This window comes from Mustelus asterias, chromosome 7 (assembly GCF_964213995.1).
Source record: "Mustelus asterias chromosome 7, sMusAst1.hap1.1, whole genome shotgun sequence".
NCBI classification, from domain to species: Eukaryota; Metazoa; Chordata; class Chondrichthyes; order Carcharhiniformes; family Triakidae; genus Mustelus; species Mustelus asterias.
Genome location: NC_135807.1, coordinates 85,155,097 through 85,172,649, shown reverse-complemented (window position 1 = coordinate 85,172,649; position 17,553 = coordinate 85,155,097). Strand labels below are relative to the sequence as shown.

At 44.4% G+C, this 17,553-nt stretch overlaps 1 protein-coding gene across 5 annotated transcripts in view; it reads left to right on the top strand.

Annotated features, from left to right (window-relative positions):
* The first annotated feature begins 1,794 nt into the window (after positions 1 to 1,794).
* Positions 1,795 to 17,553, top strand: part of LOC144495827 (tumor protein D52-like) — a 191,103-nt gene continuing 175,344 nt past the window's right edge. For 2 of the 5 annotated variants that reach the window (XR_013498343.1, XM_078216363.1), the window contains exons 1-2: positions 1,795 to 1,824; positions 2,489 to 2,530. Coding sequence is in view for 4 of the 5 variants with exons in the window: in XM_078216363.1 (XP_078072489.1) it covers positions 2,512 to 2,530 (19 nt within the window). In the remaining variant the exon portion in view is untranslated. Of the gene's footprint in view, positions 1,825 to 2,329; positions 2,531 to 17,553 lie in introns of those variants that run through there. The other 3 variants (XM_078216362.1, XM_078216366.1, XM_078216364.1) reach the window with 3 other exon arrangements.

The following is a 17,553-nucleotide window of genomic DNA, read 5'->3' as shown; positions in this document are numbered from 1 at the left end:
AAAGGCCAGCAATTCTTCTTTAAAAGTGATATTTTTCATCACAGCTTAATCTTTACTATTCCATTATATCTCCCTTCTTGTTTCATTGCCATCTATTCACTGTCTCCACATCCACACCACCCCCATCACCAATCCTTCATTGTAGTTTACTTTCCTTCCTTGGCAACTATTCCCCACTCCCTTCCTCAGTCATGCTTCCACCACAGAGAAATGATTTCAGCTGCCAAGTGGGTGAGAACTTGGTATGGTATACAACAACTAGAATTACTTTGCAGCCAGACTTAGGGAACTAGCACTTAATCTGTTCTGATTTTTGTTAACAAACGAGACAGACCCCCAAAGTGCTAGCTATCAGCACAAAACAGTCTGTTAACATAATGTTGATGTTTCAAGTTCTTTATGCTGGTAGATAGCATTGCTTTCCACTAAAAGGTATAAAGAATGTTCTTCCCTTAAATTCCTTTTGAAAGTGTGAATATCCATGTTTTTAAAATTCTTACATGGCATCACTGGCAAGGCCAGCATATGTTGGATATGCTGGAAAATCTCAGGTCTGACAGCATCTGTGGAGAGAGAGTTAATGTTTCGAGTCAAGATGACCCTTTGTTAGAGTTGACGATATGTTGCCCACAGTTGCCGAACCCAACTTACTTTTGAACTGAGTACCTTGCTAAGTGTCAACCACATTTGCTGAGAGTTTGGAGTCATGTGTGAGCCAGACCAGATAAGAATGACAGATTTCCTTCCCTAAAGGGCACTAGTGAACCAGATAGGTTTTTGTACCAATGAAAGCTTCATGGTCACTATTACTGAGACTAGCTTTGTATTTCAGATTTTATTAATTGAATTTAAATTCCACCAGCTGTTGTGGGATTTAAATCTTATATCCCCAGAGTATTATCATGGCCCTCTGGATTATTGGTCCAGTGATGTTATAACTACACCATGGTCTCCCCCCCATGTGTCCAAGTTCATGAAAGCTGTTTTTCACACTTGCTGATTCTTCTCTGACTTTTTTTTTGGCTCCGCAGTCTTGAAAGCAGGTCATTGAAAAGAGGACTGTTTTATCTACTTATTATCTACTTTAAAGGCGAATCTTGAGCACTGCTTCAGAATAAATGGTCTCAGTAAGGGGACACAATTTCAGGTAAAAAAATAATGATCTCTGTTCTTCTTGAGAGTTAACACTTGAAAGCATAGAATCAAAGGCTCCCTGCAGTGTCGAAGGAGGCCATTCGGCCCCTTGAGTCTGTACTGACAACAATCCCACCCAGGCCCTATCCCCATAACCACACTAATATAATTACCCGAGCTAGTCCCCCTGACACGAAGGGGCAATTTAGCATGGCCAATCCACCTAACCCACATATTTTTGGACTGAAATGAAATTCAAGATAAAATAGTGGCGGCAAAAAAAAAGGTCAGGATGATCTTCCTTATTGATATCTAACTTGCTACTTTGCTGAAACACATTCTGATTAAATAATCATATTATTAATAGCAATCACCCGCTTTCATTTAAATATGCTGGCATCCTTTGGCACATCTCACTGTTACAAAATAAACAGCTTCCATCCAACATGTCTAACGGCATCTTAACCGACATTGCAGCTGGTAACCGACTCTTTGACGGGCTATGCTATGCTTCAGGCCAACAGTGACATGAGCAACTGCTGACAGTAACACGATGCTGCCGACTCCAGGAGCAGAGACAGGCGGCGCTCAGCTCGGACAGCACTGCCCGCGCCAACACGAGGCAGGACGTTGGCGGTGCCTGCTGACGTCACAGAGGGCACGCGCCACTTGTCAGACGGTTAGTGAATGGTGAGGAGGCGGGGTTTGCTGGCGGGTGGATGGAGAAGGGGGGGGGGGCTCACTGGCGGGAGGGGGAGGGGTTTGGTTTTGATGGAGGGAATAGAGGAGGGGTTTGCTGGTGGATGGAGGGGGGGGGCTTGTTGGAGTGGGTGGGGCCTGCGGGCGGAGAGGGTGGGGCTTGTCGGCGGGTGGAGGGGGTGGGGCTTGTCGGCGGGTGGAGGGGGCGGGGCTTGTCGGTGGGCGGAGGGGGCGGGGCTTGTCGGCGGGCGGAGGGGTGGGGCCTGTCGGCGGGCGGAGGGGGTGGGGCCTGTCGGCGGGCGGAGGGGGTGGGGCCTGTCGGCGGGCGGAGCGGTTGGGACCTGCGGGCGGAGCGGTTGGGGCTGGTCGGCGGGCGGAGGGGGTGGGGCCTATCGGCGGGCGGAGGGGTTGGGGCTTGCGGGCGGAGCCTGCCAGCGGGCGGAGGGGGTGGGGCTGGCGGGCGGAGGGGGTGGGGCTGGCGGGCGGAGCCTGCCGGCGGGCGGAGGGGGTGGGGCCTGTCGGCGGCTGCACAGAGCGGTGAGGCAGCGCTGCCAGTGGAGGCGGAGGGAGCGGCAATAACAAGCGCGGCTCAGGGTGGAACGGCTGCATCTGACGCCTAGTTTATTTATTTTAAATCTCCCCATCCACCTGTCAGTATTGGTGAAGAAAGAAGGAGGGATGGACACTTCCAACGAAGGTAAATCAAACTCGGCCGAAAGGAAGCCGGAGCTTTGAGGCGTCGCAGCCGCTGTTTGATTTAAATTGGTCCACGAGCGGTGTATCCCGGGGGGGCGCGATGCTGCTGCTGCTGCTGCTAAATCTGTGCTGATGCTGCTAACATGGAACTACATCTCCTCGATTAAAGGCCACCATAATCCGCCTCATAATTTTTATTTTTAAACTCCTTTACACTGGGCTATTATTGTTTTTAATCACAAACCGTTTAGTGAAACGAGCATGCGTCTTTACCACCTGAATCTGTGTCACACCTTGAGGCGAGGTCGATGCTAACCGCTGTTTTTATTTATTTATGTTTTTTCTCAATTGAGCCAACAGTAACTGTTTAATTTATTACTTGCTGGGAATGCAATAATATATTTAACCGAGTTAATACGTTTTCACGCGTCGGTTATTTGTAACTATTCTGCCATATTTAGTTCTAGAAACAAATGTACTTCAACTAATATTCACATTGAGCAGACTCTCCATGTTGGACAACTGGCACACAGTCTACAATTGGGAGTTATTTTGTACAATTGAAGGTTGCAGAAAGTGCAACATCACGCCATCTAAATGTCAGTAACTAAATCAGTTGCATGCTGTATGCTGCAATTGTACAAGCTTGCTTCAAGAAGTTGTATGCCTCCTACTGTATTGTCTTTGCCAAGTAATGGGTTCAATTTTTTGAGCAGCTTGGTACATATTGGATTTTGGGGCATTTGGCTAGTGATAATGGAACTGTTTTCTAATGGCCTCTTGGCTAAGATCATGCTTAAGTCAAGCCTGAGATCGGGTGTAATGCCTATTCTTGTCAGCTTGGATCAGGTATGTTCCTTTTGTGGGGGCCATTAATTTGAGTTGAAAGCAAGGAGATGGATTAAGGGCTTGTCCTGTCCACTCTACATGTTGGCTTTGTAACAGAATAAAAAAAAATCTGTTTTCCAATGGAGGTAACAGATTGTTCTTACTGGGATCATATGTGATTTCATTAGTTATTGTTAATAGCTTTTGAAATACAAATGATCACTTGCCCTCAACCCCCTTCCCCAAACCAATACAATTGTTTTTCTTTCTATCCTGCTGGTGGTGGTGACTTCTGAGACATATTCCTTCAAACCTCTGGCACCTCATCCAAGTGGCTATATTTATGAGTGGAGCTATTCCATCAGATGGGCATTACAGGTAGCTTTGATATGCTCCTTATCTGAAGATTGTTATCCCTTCACCTGATGTCTGTGTGTTTTAAAATAGTTGGTGTGAGATGATCATGTGCAAGAATCTTATTCGATTTTATTTTTTATAAAGACATCTCCTTCTCCCACACCCAGCTGTTGTGATTGCACTTATAAAATTATTTCATCTGACCTCTTTCAGGAATTGAAAAGTGTATGATTCAGTTGATTATTGAATTTACACTGACAATAAATGCAAATGTAGTTTTAGGATTTTTAGATGCCCTACTGTTTTATATGAGTCCAGGAAACAGCACCAGAAGAGATCCAGTAAGTTTTTTATAAGCAGTTTTTGTTTCCTTCAGGATCCACAGGGAGACATTAGACTTTTTCTGCCCCAGCGTTATCATCCCGTCCCCTGAGAAGCAGTCACCTCTTAACTTTTACCCGAGTCCCTGACAGCCACCTGTCACCCTTTAATGGCTGGACAAACATCTCTTTGGCTTCCCAACTCATTTTGGTTTTAATGCATTATGTTAATGAGTTTAGGCCATTCACATACATGATCTGAGTATTATGTTTAGGAATATGCCAGTGGTGCCCAAAATCTAGCTATTCAGTGGCAACTAAACTTGATTTTCACATGGTTGCAATTAGATCAGCCATGATATTGAATGGTGGAAAAGGTTTGAGGGATCAAATGGCCTATTCCCAGTTTGTAGGTTCTTAGCTGGGATTGCAAAGAGAATTATTTTTGAGATTTGGCTTTTCCAAAACAAAACATCAGTTTGCTGTTAGTGTCTGGTGTTGACTTCAGAGTTTACTACATGAACACAGGTGAAAAAGAAAGCAGAATGCGGCCTGAACTGAGTAAGGAGCTGGAGTTTGGTGAAGTGGGGAAGGAGATGCACCTTTCTTTTTCTACTTTTTTCGCCGTCCAGTATTTGGTTCTTACATCTCAGGATTAAACTAGATTGACGGGGGATCAGAACCTGAGAGGGAGCTCAGATTGGAATGAGGCAAAACTGGTAATGGGAAGTAAAAATATAATTAGCAAAATTAGAAGGCAGATGAAATTAAGGCAAGCATCAGTTAGGATCAGATGCAGAGTAATGTTAAAAGGACAAAGTTAAGGGTACTCTATCTGAATGCATACAACATTCTCAACAGGGTATATGATTTGAAGGTACAAATAGAGGTAGATGGATATGATTTAATTGCCATTATGGGCACATGGTTATGGGGTGACCAGGACAGGAAATGAATATTCGTCATTTAGGAAGGATGGGAAGAGGGGAAAAGGCTTCATGGAGACTTGGACTGGCTAAGTGAATGGGCCAGAATATGGCATATGAAAAATAATGTGAAGTTATCCATGTTGATAGAGAAAATAGAAAGGAAGAGTATTCCTTAAACTGAGAGGTTGGGAAATGTTGATTCCCAAAGGGAGCTTGGTGTTGTTATTCATGAATCAATAAAAGCTAGCATGCAGGTACAACAAGTAATTAGCATAAATGATAAGTTGGCCTTCATTGCCAGTCTGGCTGCCATTGTATAGAGCCTTGGTAGGACTGCATCTGGAATATTATGCACAGTATAATATTACATAATTTATCTATATCCCAGTGACCTCCAGAGAAGCTCGGTTGTCTTCTGTTAGCCCTCATAACTCAGTCCTTTTCATGTTTATTTTCTTCTACTTTCAGGATCTGAATGTTTCTTGCGTCATGGTGAACAAATGTAGATGTAGCATTGTGTTGTGGCCTCTTACAGTACTAAACTGTTTCAGAATGACTAGTTTTGCTTATATAGTTTAACATTCAATTTGCTTTGATTGCTACTCCATGATATGCTGTGTTGAATTAACTAAAATACCTCAAGGCTGTCTAGAATGGACGAATGTACCTTGAATTGACTGAACTATGGCTATTGTTGAGGAACTGATATTCCAAATGAACTAGAAATGTTATGACCTGGTGCATCTAGATTGCATAAAGGATTTGATTAAAGTTCTTCATCTGCCTTGTTAAAGCATTAAGCCTTCAGAAGAAAACTTGGCAACTAAGAAATTACAGAAGCTATATTGGAGGGAGGATGGGAAGTGCTTGAAGTGAGCCAGAGACTGATTTTGGAATCTTGTGTTTTTAATTTAGAGAGATTCAGAAAATTAGTCTAAATAGATCAAATTTGCAAATGATACTAGAAGAGGCAGTTGATCCTGAAAAAACAGCTAGAAAACTGCAGTATGAGTTCAACAAAATACCCAGGTAGGCTGGTTGGTTAGTATTACCCTCTTGGATTCCTGAATTTCACTTCTGGCAATTCCATTTTTTACATGGTGTTAAAGTAAGAGAAATGGATTTCAAGCTTGTGTATATTTTACCATCCTGTTTGAAAATACGTGAACTGTATAATGCCGTGACGTTGTTTGTTAAATATCTGACCTAGGTTTTACAGTTAGAACCTTTGGCATTCTGTTTCTGGCCTTCACCAAATAAATCAAAATGATTTATAATCAGTGCAAAGACTTGCACCGAGTAGCCTAGCCTGTTGATCAAATCTGGAGTTGTCTAGGTTGGTAGAACCTTGTCTCACCATAGAGTAGATTTCTGCATTGAAGCAACAGGGTTGATTTTTAAAAAATAGTTGTCAGATCAATTGTTGTCTAAATTGTTTAGTTCAATAGGTAACTAATATCTAGCATAGTCACTGAAAATCTCTCTGGTTTGTTTGGCTGTCTTTATGTGGGCTGTTGTATATTTGGTTTATATTTTACCGTATGAGCAACCACTTCCAAGCGTAATTTTTCTAACTATTTTTATGTCGATAAGGACTTGTTTGGCAGATAAGTTTGACAATTGTTGACGAATCATTGACTGTTTCTTAGATGATAAATAGGCACTGAGGAACCTAATATTACTTGCAGCATGCAAGCTTGTGTTCTGTGCTGATAATGCATGTAGGGCACCTTATAATTCACAGTGGTTCTTTCTCAAGTTAGACATTGGGTCATTAATTTGAATAGGCAGTGGGCGTAATGCCTAATTTCAGGTCCATGTAAAGAACTGGTTCATACATGTGCTCTTTCCTTTGGTTTTAAAAAAAAAAGCCAAACAGCAGTCTTTTAAGGGACTATGGGAAGATAGCAACACCACTAATCAAGCTTTTAAAAAAAGTTTTGTGTGTAAGCAAGAGAAACAGGCAAGTTCCGCCGACCCCTCCCTGGATGAACCAGCCTGTTGCAGGTGTCTCTGCTGAACAATCTTCTTCATGATCGGTCCATTGGTTAAGAAAATTGTTATGGCAATGCATCAACATTGGAAATACAATAAATTGGATTTGTTGGTCATACCATAGTTCATGATCAAATACTGAGTGAAACAAAAGCACCCAGTTACATGGGAGGAATTCGTTGTTGCAAATCAGTGTGAAGAATTGCATTTTTCAGAAAGTGGTGCTGGTAATTGTTGAAACTAAGGATATTTCAATATCAAATTATGAATGGTTTATTGTTTGAGATTTTATTTTTCTGTTTATAAAACTGATTGCAACAAGAACTGTGTAGGGCAGCCCTTTCCTGAAGCCTTCAGGTGAGGGCTGGAAAGTCAGAGACAAGGAAGCCATGCTTTTTTTTAATGGCACAAGTCATAAAGCAGGTATGTTTGAAGGTCCAGCCACTTTCAAGCCAGGGTGGAGGTAGGTTTATAAGATAAGTGAGTAGGATTGGTAGATAGGGGAATGGTAGGGGTGTCAGTCAGTGGGGAGGGTCGAGTTGTCAATGGGAGGGAGGGTTGAGTTCAGGGGGTCAGAAAGTTGCTCGTATGCAGTGGGGCATGACCAGTGGTGGAAGGTGGGAGTCAGATGTTTTGGAAGGGAACCCGGGCAGGGGAGGGGTGAATGTTGTGGGAGGTTGGTGCTTTTATTTATTGAGGAGTTCGAATTTGCTTTAATTCTTCTAACCTTTACTGGTAACTCTTACATAAGACAGTCGGAACCATCCCAAGACTGATTTAAATCATACTATTGAATAGTTCTGATTGTAGGGCAGGACAAGGAATTGTACTGCTCCATATTCAATTGATGGCTACCAGGATTGCTCAGATTTTGGATTTAGAACTTGCATCTCACTGAGGAGGCTTCTGAGTAATTCACAGCCAGTAACCTGCCGTCAAAACTCTGCTCATGTTCAACCAGCAGCTGAGACAATCCGCAACAATCTTCTAAATAAAACAACCCAAAATGTTCTTAGAAAAAAAATTGTAAATTCAACACGTCATCCAAAGGCAACAGATGCTTTTTAAAAAAAAACATTCCAGGATTCAGATCTTTGCCGAAAGCTAATTAGTTATTCCTTAGGCCAAACTTTATATCTGTATAACAAGCTTTGTTGAAATCCATCCATTAGATTTTTGAGAAAAATTGTTCACAGACTAATAAATGGATGAAAACATTAACACTGCCCATCCTCGGTGGTGGAGATTATAAATATCTACTTTTTAACTTTTTTTGATTTGAATGCTTAAAATCTTCCTTTTAAAAACTAAAATACACATGAATAAACCATTGCAAGATTAACTGCATTTATATTCCGTTTTCTAATGGGTATATAGATTATAAGAATAAAGAAGCTATAGTTGGGCCACATTTGGAATACTGTGTATAGGCTTGGATGTACCTTTTTGTTAAACCTAGATATTATGTATATACTTAACAAAGTATGGTGTAAGAAGAACCATAAAGTAGGCCTCGTAATTTCACTGGGGAACTCTATTATAGGTGTGCATTGTCCCACAGTCAGATCCTAGACTGCTTAACCAGGTTCCACACTGGGAGGAGCTAACCCCACCCAGTGGCGGATTAACTACCACCCGGACCCCTAGACTGAGCTTTAGTAAGGCCCCCTGACCTTGCCCCCTGCCCCACTCTTCGTTGAATAGAATAAAGTGACGTTAGATAACTTATATCGTTGTACTATGTATAATGTACTACATGTATAATATAAAGTTATATGAATCAATTACAGCCCTTTTATTTTCACTTTCTTTACATTTGTACTTTAAAAAGCTTCCGTGTTTTTTGGTTTACAAAAGTGTTGATAACAGCATGTAAATCAACAGATCGAAGCATGTCTGATTCAATGTGCAAGAGTGCCAGATGACTAAGTTTCTCATCGCTCATTGTTGAGCGCAAATAGATTTTGACCTTCTTCAGTGCCGAAAATGACGCTCACCTGAACAGTTAGTGATTTTTTTTTTTGCTCTCGGGAGCCCCCCTCCCTTCCGGGCCCCTAGGCTTAAGCCTACTCAGCCTAATGGTTAATCCACCACTGACCCCACCTCAGGTCAAATGACCTGCATTCTTCAAGGGGCAGCACGCACCCCATACATGTATCACACCTCTCCTCAAATCCAAAACTTCCACAACCTAAACGTGTGTGTGTGTGTGTGTGTGTGTATATATATTATATATAAATGAAAAGTCGGAGGGCGGAGCTGAGCATGACTGAGTATAAAACTAACTTACCTCGGGGATTCGCGGCCTAATCTGTAGCGAGCGGTTGGAGGGCGGAGCTGAGCGTAACTGAGAGTATAAAACTAACTATTTTTTCAGAGCAGCAGGAAACCGGAAGTCAGCCGTGGGGAATTCTGGGACGGTTTGTAGTTTGCTTTTATAGTGCGGGCCACAGTGGTTGCTGGTTAAGTGTTTTATTTTTACCTCTATATAAGTTGGGCGGTTCCTAAACCCGAGACACTACACTTAGTGTCCCCCACCCTTCCACCTCCTCTAACCTAACGGGGGTGAGTAAATATCAGGTAAGCTCTTTCTTTCTTGTATTAGTAAGTTATCTAGAGGGGATGGAAGTGAAGGCAGTGCAATGTTCCTCTTGCAGAATGTTTGAGGTGAGGGACGCCGTCAGTGTCCCTGCTGATTTCACCTGTGGGAAGTGCACCCATCTGCAGCTCCTCAAAAACCGCGTTAGGGAACTGGAGCTGGATAAACTTTGGATCATTCGGGAGGCAGAGGTGGCCATAGATAGAAGCTTCAGGGATATAGGTAGTCCGAGGAATGAAGATAGATGGGTGATGGTTAGAGGGTCTGGGAGGAAGCAGTCAGTGCAGGGATCCCCTGTGGTCGTTCCCCTCGGCAACAAGTATTCCGCTTTGGATACAGTTGAGGGGGACGACCTACCAGTGGTAAGCCACGGTGACCGGATCTCCAGCACTGAGTCCGTCCCTGTGGCTCAGAAGGGAAAGGAGGAGAACAATAGTTATTGGGGACTCGTTAGTTAAAGGGATAGACAGGAGGTTCTGTGGCAGCAAAAGAGACTCACGGATGGTATGTTGCCTCCTGGATGCCAGGGTTTGTAATGTCTCGGACCGTGTTTTCAGGATTCTTGAGGGGGATGGGGAACAGTCACAAGTTGTGGTACACATCAGTACCGACGACATAGGTAAGAGAAGGGACGGGGATTTGAAACAGGAATTTAAGGAGCTAGGGTGGAAGCTGAGAGCCAAGACAAATCATGTTGTCATCTCTGGTTTGTTGCCAGTGCCACGTGATAGCAAGTTGAGGAACAAGGAGAGAGTGCAGATAAACACGTGGCTGCAGGGATGGTGCAGGAGAGAGGGTTTCAGCTACATGGATAATTGGAACACATTCTGGGGAAGGTGGGACCTGTACAAACAGGACGGGTTGCACCTGAACCAGAGGGGCACCAATATCCTGGGAGGGAAATTTGCTACGGCTCTTTGGGGGGGGTTTAAACTAATTTGTCAGGGGGATGGGAAAAGGAGCTGTAGTCCAGAAGTCAGTGTTGAGCGTAGTGAGGTACTGAGGAAGATATCAAGGTCGCAGGAGTGTACCGGCAGACAGGAAGCTGGGTTGAAGTGTGTCTACTTCAATGCAAGGAGCAACCGAAATAAGTTTGGTGAACTTGGAGCGTGGATTGGTACTTGGGACTACGATGTTGTGGCCATTACGGAGACATGGTTAGAACAGGGACAGGAATGGTTGTTGGAAGTCCCGGGGTATAGATGTTTCAGTAAGAGTAGGGAAGGTGGTAAAAGAGGTGGAGGAGTAGCATTGTTAATCAAGGATAGTTTAATGGCTGCTGAAAGGCAGTTCGAGGGGGATCTGCACACTGAGGTAATATGGGCTGAAGTTAGAAATAGGAAAGGAGCGGTCACATTGTTGAGGGTTTTCTATAGGCCCCCAAATAGTAATAGAGATGTGGAGGAAGAAATTGCAAAGCAGATTATGGATAGGTGTGGAGGTCACAGGGTAGTTGTCATGGGGGACTTTAACTTTCCAAATATTGATTGGAACCTTTATAGGTCAAATAGTTCGGATGGGGCAGTTTTTGTACAGTGTGTGCAGGAGGGTTTCCTGACACACTATGTGGATAGGCCGACGAGGTGGGGCCACATTGTATTTGGTACTGGGAAATGAACCGGGCCAAGTGTTAGATTTGGTTGTGGGAGAGCACTTTGGAGATAGCGACCACAATTGGGTGTCTTTCGTTATTGCAATGGAGAGGGATAGGGCCTTACGGCAGGGCAAGGTTTATAATTGGGGGAGGGGTGATTATGAAGCAATTAGGCAAGAATTAGGGAGCATAAGATGGGAACAGAAACTGTCAGGGAAAGGCACAAATGAAAAGTGGAGCTTGTTCAAGGAACAAATACTGCGTGTCTTTGATAGGTATGTCCCTGTCAGGCAGGGAGGAAATGGCCGAGTGAGGGAACCATGGTTCACAGAAGAGATTGAATGTCTTGTCAAGAGGAAGAAGGAAGCGTATGTAAGGATGAGAAAACAAGGTTCAGTTGGGTCCATTGAGGGTTACAAGTTAGCAAAGAATGAGCTGAAAAAAGGGCTTGGAAGAGCTAGGAGGGGGCATGAGAAGTCCTTGGTGGGTCGGATCAAGGAAAACCCCAAGGCTTTTTACTCATGTGAGAAATAAAATAATGACCTGGGTGAGGCTAGGGCCGGTCAAGGATAGTAGTGGGAACTTGTGTATGGAGCCAGTAGAGATAGGCGAGGTGATGAATGAATACTTTTCTTCAGTGTTCACCAAGAAGAGGGGCCATGTTTTTGAGGATGAGAGTGTGATACAGGCTGATAGGCTGGAGGAGGCAGATGTTCTGAGGGAAGATGTATTAGCAGTTTTGAAAAACCAGAAGGTCGATAAGTCCCCTGGGCCAGATGAGATATATCCTAGGATTCTTTGGGAAGCAAGGGATGAGATTGCAGAGCCTTTGGCTTTGATCTTTGGGTCCTCACTGTCTACGGGGATAGTGCCAGAGGACTGGAGAGTGGCGAATGTTGTTCAAGAAAGGAAATAGGAATGACCCTGGTAATTATAGGCCGATTAGTCTTACTTCGGTGGTCGATAAGTTAATGGAAAAGGTCCTGAGGGATAGGATTTACGACCATTTAGAAAGATGCAGCTTAATCCAAGATAGTCAACACGGATTCGTGAAGGGTAAGTCTTGCCTCACAAATTTGATTGAATTTTTTGAGGAGGTAACGAAGTGTGTCAAAGAAGGTAGAGCAGTTGATGTCATATACATGGATTTTAGTAAGGCATTTGATAAGGTCCCCCATGGTCAGCTCATGAAGAAAGTAAGGAGGTGTGGGATAGAGGGAAAGTTGGCCGATTGGATAAGTAACTGGCTATCTCATAGAAGTGGAGATGCCGGCGTTGGACTGGGGTAAGCACAGTAAGAAGTCTCACAACACCAGGTTAAAGTCCAACAGGTTTATTTGGTAGCAAATACCATAAGCTTTCGGAGCAATGCTCCTTCGTCAGATGGAGTGGTCTCTGAGTGGTCTCAGAGACCACTCCATCTGACGAAGGAGCATTGCTCCGAAAGCTTATGGTATTTGCTACCAAATAAACCTGTTGGACTTTAACCTGGTGTTGTGAGACTTCTTACAGTATCTCATAGAAGACAGAGGGTGGTGGTGGATGGAAAATTTTCAGACTGGAGACCAGTTACCAGCGGTGTACCACAAGGATCCGTGCTGGGTCCTCTGCTATTTGTGATTTTTATAAATGACTTGGAGGAGGGGGCTGAAGGGTGGATCAGTAAATTTGCGGATGACACCAAGATTGGTGGAGTAGTGGATGAGGTGGAGGGCTGTTGTAGGCTGCAAAGAGATATAGATAGGATGCAGAGCTGGGCCGAAAAATGGCAGATGGAGTTTAACTCTGATAAGTGCGAGGTGATTCATTTTGGTAGGACAAATTTGAATGCGGATTACAGGGTCCACGGTAGGGTTCTGAGGAATGTGGAGGAACAGAGAGACCTTGGGGTTCATATCCACAGATCTCTGAAGGTTGCCACTCAAGTGGATAGAGCCGTGAAGAAGGTCTATAGTGTGTTAGCGTCTATTAACAGGGGGTTGGAGTTTAAGAGCCGTGGGGTTATGCTGCAACTGTACAGGACTTTGGTGAGACCACATTTGGAATATTGTGTGCAGTTCTGGTCACCTCACTGTAAGAAGGATGTGGAAGCACTGGAAAGAGTGCAAAGGAGATTTACCAGGATGCTGCCTGGTTTGGAGGGTAGGTCTTATGAGGAAAGGTTGAGGGAGCTAGGGCTTTTCTCTTTAGAGCGGAGGAGGTTGAGAGGCGACTTAATAGAGGTTTATAAGAAGATAGAGTGGATGTTCAGAGACTATTTCCTCGGGTGGATGTCGCTGTTACTAGGGGGCATAGCTCTAAGGTTTATGGTGGGAGATATAGGAGGGATGTCCGAGTTAGGTTCTTTACTCGGAGAGTGGTTGGGGTGTGGAATGGACTGCCTGCAGTGATAGTGGAGTCGGGCACTTTAGGAACTTTCAAGCGGTTATTGGATAGGCACATGGAGCACACTAGAATGATAGGGAGTGGGACAGCTTGATCTTGGTTTTGGAAAAGGTTCGGCACAACAACGTGGGCCGAAGGGCCTGTACTGTGCTGTACCGTTCTATGTTCTATGTTTAAAAACATTTATACATACAATGGAGAATATTTATACAGAGCATTGCAAACTACTATAATTCCCAATGTAAAGTCCATTCAGGGAGGGGAATGGCAGTTTCATATAAGTGGCTTCCTCATTTCAGGAACCTTTTCCTGAGTATTCTCCAGGAATTTTGGAAGATCCTGCTGCTCAGCGAAGGGAACCCTCTCATATGGGCTGCAGGTGGCTGGTGTCACTGATGCTGTTTCCTTCCTTGGGATGGCCGACCCTGACTCTGGAACTTTAGGCTCAGGCCCCACCAATGGGGCCATCCTTTGATGCGGTGCTGCGACCAACTGTTTAGCATATCTCCTCCTAAGTAGTTCATCCCTGGTCTGTACGGTTTAGTCCCATTTGGGCAACAAGTGTAACGGTTATCCACTTCTCCCCAGAAGTATAATTCCTGGTCAGAGTGAACTCCCCTTTCTGGAAAGTATTCAACCTCTAGCCACCTGTTCTTCTTGGTTCTGCTCAACCAGCTCTCAGGTCTCCTCCAACTGCAGCAGATTGAATATGGTTCTCAATTTTCGGTTGAACGTAAACAAAGCCCGTGAGCATGGGGTTGTCGCATGTGGCATGTTGCGGACATACTCAGAAATGTATTTATCTGGCGCCCTAGCGACCCCCTCCCCTTGCAACTCCTTCAGAAACTGTTTCAAGGTCTGAACAAATCATTCTGCCAGATCATTTGTTGCCAGGTGATACGGTGCTGACCTCATGTGCCTGATTCCATGTACTCAGCGAAATCTTGGGCCACAAACTGGGGACATTGTTACTGATCACTTGTTCTGGATTGCCAAACCAGGCAAATATTTCATTGAGTTTGTCTGGTGTTGATTTCGCTGGCATGGACTTTGTGGCCACGACCTCTGGCCACTTGGAGTGGGAATCCACTACCACTAAGAACACTTGCCCTTCCAATGGACCAGCAAAGTCAATATCCCACGGATGAAGAGACGACCAGGGCAGCATTCACAGCACTCCCTGGGTGCCACTGGTGCACCTTTTCCAGCACCTTGCCTCTTAATGAGGGGGGAATAATGACTCTCATACCCCATACTAAACATCCATCCAATATGGTCAACTCCCATCTTCGGGACATATATGACCATAACTCCAGGTGGTTCCTTCTACTTATCCTCCTTCTCCGGTCTCGGCCCACGAGTTGGCTCATAATCAGATCATTCTGAGTGATGTTCTGCACCTGGATAGCCGTTACCGGAACTTTATCATCTTGTGTAAAATATATTTTCAGATTCTAGCTGGGAGCATCTTTATCCTCAGGCAAAAGCAGCCATGATGGAGCATCTGCATTGCCGTGTTTCTTGGACTGGCGGTATTGGATTTTGAACAAGTAGGCTGATAAGACCAACGGCCACCTTTGCAATTGAGCTGCTGCCGTACGGTATTCCCGTGCACGGATCTAAGATGGATGTCAAAGGCCTATAGTCTGTCAGAAGTACGAAATGCCTGCCAAGGAAGTGATAAAACTTCTTGATGCCAAAGATGATGCCCAAGCCTCCTTTTTCCACCTGAGCATACTTTTCCTCAGCCTTTGTCAACGATTTTGATATGAATGCGATGGGCCTTTCTTCCTTGTTTGGCATATGGGACAGGACAGCCTCAACACCATAGGGTGAGGCATCGCATGCAAGCTACAGTGGTACTTTGGGTTGAAACAAACTAGCTCTACTGACCTCTTCAAAGCCTGTTTAACTGCCAGGTAGACCTCCTCACATTCTTTGCTCCACTTCCATGGCTGCCCTGTTCCCAGCAACCGATGCATTGGTTTCAACACTCTCCCCAGATCCAGAATGAACTTAATGTAATAGTTAATAAATCCTGAAAATGACATCAATTGGGACATATTTTCTGGTCTTGGGGACTTCATGATAGCCACCATCTTCTTAGATATCTTGTGTAACCATTGCCGTCAATTACATGGCCCATGTACTCAATTGAGTCTTAAATGACTCAGATTTCTCTCTTTTCACTTGTGGGCCATGCTCCTGCAACATCTTTGGTTTCCTCTGGTTTTTTTAACCGCTCCTGTGTCGAACCTGTGATCATAATAGCATCCAAATAACGCTGGGCTTCTATCATCCACTCAAAATTTGGTTCATGGCCCTCTGGAAAAGAGCTGCAGCTGCCTTAATGCCACAAGGAAGAAGCTTAGAGTGAAACAGAGAAAGTCCCCCAAAATCTGCAAATAAGCCTGCGATAGCTCCATTTTGGAGAATTTCTTTTCCCCTGCCGGGCCTCTGAATAGGTGCTCAGTGTGAGGAAGCGGGTATTGGTCTGCACACATGGCTGGATTTACTGTCACCTTAAAATCCCCCCACGTTCTCACTGAGCCGTCTGATTGCAAAACTGAAACAATTGGGGTGACCCATTCACTGATTCCATCACGCCCAGATCCACCAGCTGTTCCAATTTGGCTCCAGCTCGGGTCTAATGGCTTACAGTACCAGATGTGCCTTTAGACTTCTTGGACAAGCATCTGGCTTCAGCCGTAATTTAACCTTGATACCCTTCATCTCGCCAAGTGTTCCTTGAAAATCATCTTTCAAATTTTCCAAAATGTCTTGTTCGAGTTCACCAGACTGTTGACCATGCCCCAGTTCAATTTCAACTCCTGTAACCAGGAACATCTGAATAATGTAATTCTGCAAATTGGTCCCTCCACTGTAACTTCACCAGTATATAACCCTTGAGGGGAACCATTTGCTCTGTATATGTTCGCAATGTGATTTTGGCAGGCTTTAATGGCGGGGCTTTTAACTTATCCCTGTATACTGATTTGGGTATCAAGGGCACCGCTACCCCCATATCAACTTCCATTTCTGTTTTTTCTTTCAAATTTAGGGGGAATCCAGAACTGATTGACTTCCCATTGAGAACTCTCTGGACTGTGTTTCCCCTGCAGACCAGGCTGACTCCCTATTCTCTCCAGGGCTGGCAACATGGACCTTTGTTTTGTCCTTCTAAGTGCTTTTTGTTTACCTCTCTGGACTTAGTCGCACCCAGTAATTACTGACAATGTGACCAATTCGCTTGCACTTGTGACATTGGGCTTCTTGTGTCCAGCAATTTGACTCACTGTGGCCTGACTTGCCACATCAGTGGCATTCTGCTTGCAGCACCGAAACTTGCAGGGGTGGATCGTGAAGGTAGTCCTAATGGTGGGGGCAAGCTGGGGTTCCTGATGGAGGGAGCATATCGGGAGTGACAGGGGGTTGCCAGCTGATTGGGGGTGGGGGAGGTCCTGATGTCTATGGTGGGGGGGGGGGGGGGGGGGGAGATGTGGATGGAGGGAGGGAGTCTCCCAGTGCACTGAGGGATCGGACGCCCTTGCAAAATGGTGTTTGAGTGCTCTGAAGCCAGGCTCACCGGCTTGTTTAGTCCAATACCGGTAGGAAACTCCCAAAAAATCCCAACTCTCCAAAAAAGTGACGTGTGGAAGGGTTGCAGCACAGAGCATGCCTGAAAAACCAGTGCAGATCACTCCATTATTCTCACCGTTTTGACACTTCGAAATTTAGTATCTAAATGGAGCCTAGTTAATAGTTGATTTTTACCAGAATAGATTGTACTTGGCAGATGATATTTTGGTGTTAACTTTCATGCTTTGTCATTATGGTCATCCTTTGCTTCAAATTTAGCTGGTGTTTTCTTTCAGGAAGTAAGTGATTTTCTTTTTCTGGTTGGTAGCAGAATCCTCTGATCACATCACTGAATTTATTAAAGTTTTCCCCCTTATCTATCCATCCACTTGTTTTGCAGCTAAAACATGGGTTTAAATCCTAGAAGAATCCTGTTAA